Source organism: Paramormyrops kingsleyae, chromosome 22 (genome assembly GCF_048594095.1).
Source record: "Paramormyrops kingsleyae isolate MSU_618 chromosome 22, PKINGS_0.4, whole genome shotgun sequence".
NCBI lineage: Eukaryota > Metazoa > Chordata > Actinopteri > Osteoglossiformes > Mormyridae > Paramormyrops > Paramormyrops kingsleyae.
Genome location: NC_132818.1, coordinates 2,555,152 through 2,564,578, shown reverse-complemented (window position 1 = coordinate 2,564,578; position 9,427 = coordinate 2,555,152). Strand labels below are relative to the sequence as shown.

Sequence of the window (9,427 nt, the reverse complement as noted above, 5' to 3'; positions counted from 1 at the left end):
CTATAAGGAAGGGTACCTTGAAACAGTACAGCCTCCTTGGTCCATAATTGGTTTTATAGGGCTGGCGAGGAGCCAAAGTGTTTACATTGAAATGATCGGCACTTGAATTGGCCAATCGCTGGCGCCGTTGCAGAATTTGTCTGGCTGGGCTGAAAGAGGCGGAGCTTGTAAAACAATGCTTGTTTCATTGCCTAACAGTTTACCGAGATCTACAGAGAGGGACTTGCAAGGGTCTTTTTTATACTCAGTGCTGGGCTACATGTTATCTGCGGATGGTCTGTAAATGGAGTATCCAATTTTTTTCTTGCAGACTTGTGGATTTAACATAAGCATTAGTTTTTTTTTTAAAAAGTGTGGCTCGCCTCTTCAAGGAAGAACTCGGTGTTTTACGACAGTAAAACGCTCTCGTTTTGTAAAACAAAACCCTTGGATTAACCATTACAGTTATAAATGCTTCATAGTATCTTAAAAAGGCGGGCAACTGTTTACAAAATGGAACGTGACTCTGAGAATAGTTTGCAAATTGCAAAATATATCATCGATATTCTGTGAGGATCAGGCCTTTTCAAGATGGGACGTCTCTTTTGAAGAAGTTTTTTTTCGTATATTCTTAGGTAAGTTTAAAAAGTTTCAAACGAGTCGCATATGAGCCGGCGTACTTGGGAAAACTGGGGTTTGGGATTCGCTTTGATTTGCAGTTTTTATCGCTATGTCGCGTTGATAGATTTTTAATAAGGGAAACCGTGAAAAAAACAGTCACGTTTTGTGGCTGTTGTTAACGAGTTACTTTTAATTGTGTTGAAATGTATCAATGGACCATTGCGAATTGTCTGTAGAAATGGACATCGATGAGTAGGAGGTAGATTTTTTAGCGTATATTTTGGGGAAAATACTAAACATTGACTGGATAATCTAGGATAATTTCTCGGTATTGCTTATTGTAAAACCCGTTTAAAAGCTGACTATAGGTCTAGTAACAGCATTACTTAACCGCTTAAGTCCTGTTTTTAGGAAAAGTAAAGCGAAATATTGGCTTTATTTCTGATATATTTATTAGTTCTTTTGAACTGTTACGTATTTTAGTGCTTTTTGAAGAACTCCGCGCAGTTATCTTAACATAATAAATACCGCCTTCGGCGCTTTCTAAACAACTAAACTGCTTAATTTATTGTATGCATGTGCTTTAGTCTCTCGGAATCATCAGTTAGCAATTTTGTTTGTGTGTGTGTGTGTGTCCGGGGGGGGGGGGGGCTTGCAAAACACGAAAAAATACGAACCGGCGCAAACTGTAGTCTACGAAATCTGCATTTATTAGCAGTGAATCCGGTTTCAAAATGCAGGGTAATCTTTTCTATACCTTTTATTTATACATAATATTATATAATGTCGATTGCAGTCTAGCTGAGATATCCACCTTCTCAATGAAAAAACAATTCGTGTACACTTCTAATGATAACGCCACCATATATAATTTGCTTTAAAAATTCAGTCTTGTTGCAGGTTTGGTTTATATAAAAACCGAAATGAACGAATTCTCAATAGGTAAATTAAGCCTAGACTGTGTAAAAGGGAAAGGATCGTGTTATACGCGAAGCGCTTATTCTGTAGCATTTAAAGGCTGGACCTTGGTTAAGAATTTATATGGCATATTGTAAATATTTTGTTTTTGGAGAAAAAAATAATCTGCTTTACATAAATGACTCTTAATGCCGACGAGGACACGTATATTAAAATACTTAAAAAAAATTGTCTTCCTACGCCTATTACGATTGTCGTGTTATATAACTGGAAATTCTTTTGTCGTCGTTTTTCGTTTATTGTGGAAAAATGTTCATTAGTTTTTCTTTTCTTTTTTTAGGGCAGCAAAATGCCGGATACAGAGAGTGATGTACCGGGATATGTCGGGACTGTTTAACGGTGGATTTTTTTCTCTTTTTTGGGGAAATTCTGATCGGAATATTTCTTTTATCACGTTAGCCTGGTCTGTATAATGGATGGCCGAGATTTCGGACCCCCCAGATCAGTTCACGAACCCCCTCCTTTGCTTTCGGGGCTGGCTATGGAGTCGCACCGGCTCGGTGCGGCCGCTGGAGCCGGCAGAATACCTCCGTCCTCCGGCCACTTAGGCGCGGGGCACCCGGCGAATCTATATACTGGAAAATATTTGCCAACTGCCATTAACCTCCACTCTCATCACGGTAAGTATTTATTTTTATTACTTAAAATGCGCTCTATGCTGGTATATTTTAATAAATTAAAGTATATCTAGGGAATTGAAAGAGGAATCGATTGATAACTGCTTTTTCACAGTCACGAAAAAGAACGATATGTCTGGAGTTCTTTCATGACTGTATATTTACTTTTGGTTGTGTAGTTTACTGAATGTTGCGAATGCATTGCATTTATAGCGAGCAAAACAAGTGGATTGGTGTCAAACTTGTGTTTCTACGCATTAAGTTAAAATGCAGGTATCTGCGTATTTGATTTTCCAGTTATGCAGCCGACTTCAAGTGCTGTAAATTACAATAAGTAATTATCTGTGAATTCTTTCATTTTTGTGTACTTAAAGGGAGGCTGACAGAGTATTATTTCCTTTAGTGAATCATTTTATGAATTGCATAACCCGCAACCCCAACCGAACTTGTGCGTCTGTGCTACCTATGCAAAGAATTGAATTTATTCTCTGCTTGTATTGAGATCTTTGAGAAACCGAAAAGAAAATGTGGATGATTTGAAAAATGTCATCGATTTGTTAATCCGCACAGTTTGTAATACAAATGTCTATTGCGGCCGCTTTTATTTTAGTATATCGTGGACTAGGTGCGATGTGAGTGAAGTTACGGGTACATATTCGAGGAAATGGCATAACGCAGATGATCTTATTTGTTTTATCAGGAATACTTTACCCGTCATTTTCGATTGCGGTCATCTTTAAAATATAATTTAGAGAAAATCGCTCTGGATACAGGGCAAACAGTTTGACGTTTAAGTGGTAAGCGTAGGCGTTATTGTAAGCACCATCTAAAATGGTCTGAAGTAATCTGACAGCCTTAATGCTGTGTTTCCGTCAGAAGGACCCTGGATCGTTTAAGGGTCTGTGTTAAATTAAACATTTAGGAACAGTTAGTTGGGTTTATCCGAAGTTTCAAGTGGCCCACTGTGTCCCAAATCTGTCACTTTGCTGTTGATATATCTGCTTCAGAGTATCTCCAAAAATCCCCCCGAAATGCCTGGTTTACGGGCAATCTCGTTTATATGGCTTTTTGCGTAAACCATCTGTTGGCTGGTCTTTAGAAATTTGTGTTACGGTACTCGGTCCAAATTTCACTGTTTAATGTTTGTTTACTGCTGCCATGCGGATAGACGCTCCTGCTGCCACTTCGCACGTACTTTTAGCTCAGGGGAAGTGCATTTAAAGAGTGGTATAAGAAAAAGTGTGAAGATGACCCCAGCTGGATCAACGGTCAATAAAGGTTAAAATACTGGCCGTATTTTCAGCAGAGTCTGGGGGGCGGGGTCAGCTTGCGGGACAGGGGATATTAATGATAAATCTCTCCGGTATCTGAGTCTTATTTCTGTATATGTTTTTGGGCTCTATGGATACGACAGGGTAGCGCTTTTCTTTTCGGTCCTTCTTTTCGGTTTAAGCGCTTTTCTTTCGGTGCTTCTTTCAGAACTGACATGATTGCAATTGACTGTCACCAATTGGTGTGAAATTTCGGTTCCGGTAGTTTGTGCGTCACATGGACGATTCTTCACCGTGGTTTATTCTGTATTAATACCCTTGGTGTTTCCCTTAGTAGTATAGTTTCAAACGACGTCGTCGGCGTTTCATACTCCAGCCTATAAGTGTAAAGGAAAGGTTGTGGCTCCAGAGAGGAGGGCGGTAATGGAGGAATACATAGTAATTTGTATTGAATGTTTCGTTGTGGGGAGAACAAAAACGAAAATAACCAAATACGAGAATGCGGAAACAATTTTCACCCCGGTCCATTGCTCGTTTTCCCCCAGTAGTTGAAGCATGTTGCATCACGGGAAGAATGATGAGCCGGTGTTTTGCTCTGATGATATTTGTTTAACTTTTAAAACCGCAGATTCACGCCTTTGAGCCGCCTGGTGACTGAGGAGTTGTGTAATTTTCAAAACTTGAAAAAACCGCGTTGCCTAAGAGCGCGAAATGCTGCCGTAGAGCCCCGTTGCCGTAGAGCCCCGCTGCCGGGCCTGGCGCTGGTGCCGCTACGTGGACAGACCACAGCCACTCTTTCCACGGCCAGTAATATACTGTCTCTCTCTGCCCCCCACCCCACGAAGTAATATACTGTCGCGAAAACGGTTATTTATAGCTGTCACTGATGGAGAAGTTCAGAGTTCAGCATGTTACCGAGGTGGGCACTACACTGCCTGTTGGCCAATAAAAAACGGATTTCCGCTGAAGTAAGAGGGTCTGTGATGCTTCGGAGGGGAGGGGTGTGTGTGTATGGCATGTCATTAACTTCACTGTTATTCCCTCACACCACACTCCCCCCCCCCCCCCCCCTCACGTTTCACCCCTGCTATTCATACTGAAGTTGCTTGCGGGTGTAAACCAGCATTTTTGTGACCCTTGTGGTTCCTCAGGACCCTGTGGTGCTTCATGCAGCCGTGTCTAGACTGAACTTTAAAGACGGGCCCATGCAGTTTTCATCTCTGGTTCTGATGGTGCTTGATAGGGTGGTTGGCCCCTGTGCTGTGCGTGGGGCTCAAGATTGTGGCGAGGATGTGGGCCATCAGAAGGGAAGGTCTAGTGCTTATAGGTTATGCTCGGTAAATAACTTTCCAGGTGTTTTTGACTGAAATCTGCTGCTGATCTGGAAAGCATGGTCAGACTCATTAAAATTGAGCAGGACAGGTTGTGTTAGCATGGCTGCAGTTCCGGTGTCACCAAGGCTGGTTCTTAGACCTGGGATTCAGTGCAGTGTTGGACGCACAGGCCACTCCCTTATAATGCAGGGGTCCCAGCACTGCTGCACAGGCCCGACTCATGCCAGAACTCCCTCTGCTCCTAATGTCCGCTTAGGATCAGCCATACGATCTGCTGAAACTCCACTGCTAATCCGCTCTTTTTTCCACTCTGACTGTGTGTTGCGGACTTGGACCTTTGTTTCCGAGACCACTTGTGCACAAAGAACGTGACTTTGAGTCGAACGGGCCGTTTTGAGATGGAAATAGAAGCAAGCAGAGTTACATGGTGGAAGAGTGAATCTCACTTTGATTTGGCTGTGTGCGGTGAGGGGAGCAGGTTGGGAATGGAGAGTGTAACGTTTTGGATGATTGCAGGTTTTTACTTTCCGTCAGGCTGAAAACAGGACCTGCCGATAAAGGGGGCGGCGTGTCAGGAGGAAGGCGGGGCTTCCGTAGCATTTTTGCGCTGCATTTAGAACTCTGTAAAAAATGGTTGTTGTAAAATACCGGGACAAACAGCGATAGCTGACTCTTTCTCGTGATGGAACTAAAATAAGATCACCTGTCTTCATGTGCCCGGGGTGGTCTTTAGCGCGGGGCTATCGGTGAATCTCCACGCCTGCCCGCGGTCCCGTGGCACGCGTTTGTTGAGCGCGTCCCGCAGTGCCCTGTTAATATGTTGCTGCGGCTGATTTAATTCCTGCACGGAGCAGAGACTTAAACAGGCAAGCAGACACCCAGGGCTTCAGACGCGCCGGATAATCATGTCGCTCATGCGTCTGCCTGGCCGCCTTTCGGCGAAACGAGGCTCCAGTTTTAATAAATACGTTCCTAATTTGTCACTTGGGCAACAGTGGTCAGTTTAGATAATTGTTTTTACTTAGAGATCCAGCCTCCTTTTAACCCTATGCCAGTGGATGACTGATTTTCATCTATATATATATAATATATATTTATTTTAGGTCTCTTCACTTAGTAATATCATTCCTACTTTTATTTGAGCTTGCCCATTTTTGTAGCGAATGCATTTTCGTTATCTTATCTCTTCCCCCCCCCCCCCCCCCCCTTTCTGGGTGACTTTTACTCCTGACTGCATCATAACTCTTTTAGCCCCCTGTTTCTGTGCCCCCCCGGGACAGATGATGGTTAGCGTTCATCTAGAGGCCTTAAAATGTTCACCTACTGTGTCTTCCCACCATTCGGTTGCCAATCCGTGATTTGTTTTAACATCCACTTTCTTATTGGTAGGTACCCCTGCTGTTATTGGTTTAAATGTGTGTTATTTGAGCGTGCGAGTGCACACTGAGGCTTTTCTGAGCGTGCGAGTGCACATTGAGGCTTTTCTGATGCTCTGCATTGGGGAAGTGGACTTTATGCCATGTGTGAGTACCTGCTGTGAATGGTTACCTGGCTGCTTCCTGATTTTAAAGGGAATGACCCTATTTAATTACGCTCATTTTCCTTCAAATTTTCCAAAAAGATGCCCCCCTGTTGCACTATAATGAATGGGACTACAAGTATTCCCTTCTGCGTGCATGGGAAGGGTAAAGATGGGCTTGGGTTTGGTGCGGTGATCCCGCATCCCTTAGGTGCGGGCCTGTTGCGCTGCCCCCTGCTGGCTGTGCTCTGATGCACACAGCAGCCTGACAATCAGAGGGCACCTCTACAGACTGTCCTTTTGTCTGGAGATTGTGGCTTTCAGTTGTGGTTTGGCAAATCATTTGGGTGCTTTTTTAATCTTAGGTGGTTGCGGAGGGGCTGAAGAAAGTCCCCCCACCCTCAGACAGCCATGCAAACTTGAGAATTTGTTGTTATTGCCACCCCCCCCCCCCCCCCCCCCCCCCGGAAGCCTTATCACACCACCTCATCCTCACAGCTGAGCCCCGCCCTCTCAGTGGGTGACGGATGCAGTTGCTGCAGTGTGGCAGACTGCTGCTGTCGTAACCAGAGAGACTTACCTCAGCTCACCAGCTCAACGCTTCAGCCAGAGAGGGGTGACCTGTAGCTTGACGCCCACCCCCCCTTCCCCAACAAAAAATTCCGGACCAGCACGTGAATATAAACCTTTAGCCCAAATGTGTTCCCCCCTCCAAGAAAGAGCTTAATAAAGATGGCAGGGTTGTGTGTTTCTATCAGTTCTCCCCGTTGGCCAGGAGTCGTTTTGGAGTCTAGCATTCTCTGTGCCGTGTTCCTTCACGCCCCCCCCCCCCCACCCCACCCCTTTATGAGAGAGGAGAGAACAGCCTGTGAGGTAACTAGGTGAGGCTTGGACTCAGTGTCTGACTCCGTGTCAAGGGCTCTGTCACGGTCTTCAGCTGCAAGCGGTGACATCTCAAAAGAGCCACAATTAAAGGCTGACAATGGCTTTACCGTCCGGCGAGGATCACTGAACCCCCCACTCCACCCCACCCCTGGATATTTCCCTTGCGTGTTGTCCTAATTCAGCCCACCCCCCACCCCACAGGCTCTATTATTGATGAGGCCCTCAGGAGGCTCATGCGGTTGCCTTTCTCAAAGGCACACGGGCGTCTCAACCTTCCCGACGTGATGGGCAAGAGGGGGCCGGGCCTGGGCCTCAAAACAGGGAGGGACCTGTAAAGTAAACACACAAGTTGCCTGCGGCTTGGTGGGGGAATGGGGGCAAGGCATTTGGGGGGGGGGGGACAGTGCGACACGGCCTGGCACGTGGAAACCTCTTCCTGCCTGAATGGGGCATTGCGGTCGTGGCTGGCAGGGTGGGCGGTCGGTGGAAATGGTGATGGAGCGGCCTGGGAGGTGGGGGAAGAGGTCGGAAGGATGGACTCACAGCAGCACTCGCACATCTCTCACACACACACACACACACACACACACACACACGTGCACCTCAGGCAGTTTCTCTCATTGAAACAGCACAGGCGTAATATGACATTTCTTTCCTTCCTAATAGCTAGTAGTGCAATGCTGTGAGCTTCGCATGTTTTCCACTGACCTCACAGCTTTTCATCGTGTGGGAAGCGGCGGGGTTACTTCCCGAGGCTCTCCGGGTGTCGTGTTGTGGCGGTGGCACGGGGGTGTGGCAAAGTATGCTGGCTAAGAGGCTGCCTGGGGGGCCTGCTTTAGCGCGTCTGGCTGCGTCTGCTGTACTGACTGCTGCCTTTTTGAGAGGCTCTTTTAGGGGGTTAGGGAGGGACCTGCATACGCCCCCCCTTTGCCGAACGGCAGTGCCCATGGGCCTGTGCTGAACGCTGGGCAGCTTCGATAAGCAGCTTTTAATGTGCTTCTCTTCATTTGCTTGTTGTTATGCTAATTCTCTCTGGCCGGCCTGGTTGTGTCCTGCTCTGGGGGAGGGGGGGCACTGGTCTCTGCTTGCCAGATGTGACACGCTGATGTAAATGTCGATTTTGATGGCTTGACAGTTGTTGGGGGTGCAGCTTGGCTTTATGCCGGAAGGGGGGCCCCAATCCTGAGATCTCTCACCTCTGGACATACCCGCTTTGGGGTCTCCCCCGAGGTCCTTCAGTTATCTGTGGTGACTGGCTGTGGGGGATGAAAGGGGAGCTGGGGGCAGATGTGGCCCCTCCTATTGTCTGTGAGTGACGCACTGTGACTACGCCGAGGGTGAGGAGACAGGCCAGGGGTGGGGCTGGGGACAGTCCCTCCCACTGAATAAACACAAAAACCTTTGGCCGGCCCCCTGGCCACGCCCCCTCCCGCCCCCTTTCTGTGCTGTGGCTGCCAGGCTGTTTCCGCTCAGAGCACCCTGCCAATAAACGCCTTTTCCAGTACATATACATATATATAATTTGAATAATTGTTTAAGGTTTGCCCCCAATTTGGCATTAATTGGGCACATCCCGGTCTTGTCACAGCTCGTTGCCGTGGTTTTGCTAATTGCCGTCTCCGCTGTTGGTCATTAATGGCGAACATAAGTTGTGTTTCTGTGTGTCTGTCTGTCGGTCTGTGTATGTATGAAACAGCCACAGCAGACAGTCAGACCCTCTCATCAGTAATTGCAGCATGGAGTGGATTAAATGGTGCACCTTGGTCCATCTGCCGAGAGAAGCTCACACACACGGGCTTGTTACACTGTAATTTCGCACCAAGCGTTTTAGGAGGCATTCAGACGGTGAGTGCGGCCGGGCCTGGCGTGGGGTATCCTGAAGGCTTTGCGAGAGCCGTTGCACTGAGCTACTCCTTTTTGGAGAAACCACCTTGGGTCCCACACTGTCTCCCTTAGGCTGCAGTCTTTGGTGACATCGTGGACCCGACAGCCTCTGATTGGGTAAGGGAGGCCGAGGCTTATTAGTACTTGTGGTTTTGCAGAACACGTAGTCATTTAATTTTTGGGAAGTGGCAGCTGTGACATTATACAGGCCTTTGTGACACTGGGGTGTGGGGGGGGGGCATGCTTGTTATCCCTGGAAGGTGATGTGATGTGGGTGGTTGCCAGTTATAGAAAAGTGACTCTTAACGGCTTTTGATGCAGGTTTAGGAAGCTGTGAAC

At 46.8% G+C, this 9,427-nt stretch overlaps 1 protein-coding gene across 3 annotated transcripts in view; it reads left to right on the top strand.

Annotated features, from left to right (window-relative positions):
* Positions 1-138: 138 nt before the first annotated feature.
* The window catches only part of LOC111854060 (trinucleotide repeat-containing gene 18 protein), a 50,008-nt gene continuing 40,719 nt past the window's right edge, over positions 139-9,427 (top strand). The window contains exons 1-2 of one of the 3 annotated variants that reach the window (XM_072704582.1): positions 139-614; positions 1,978-2,198. In XM_072704582.1, the coding sequence (XP_072560683.1) occupies positions 1,991-2,198 (208 nt within the window). In that variant the 5' untranslated portion in view covers positions 139-614; positions 1,978-1,990. Of the gene's footprint in view, positions 615-1,858; positions 2,199-9,427 lie in introns of all 3 variants that reach the window. The other 2 variants (XM_072704581.1, XM_072704584.1) reach the window with 2 other exon arrangements.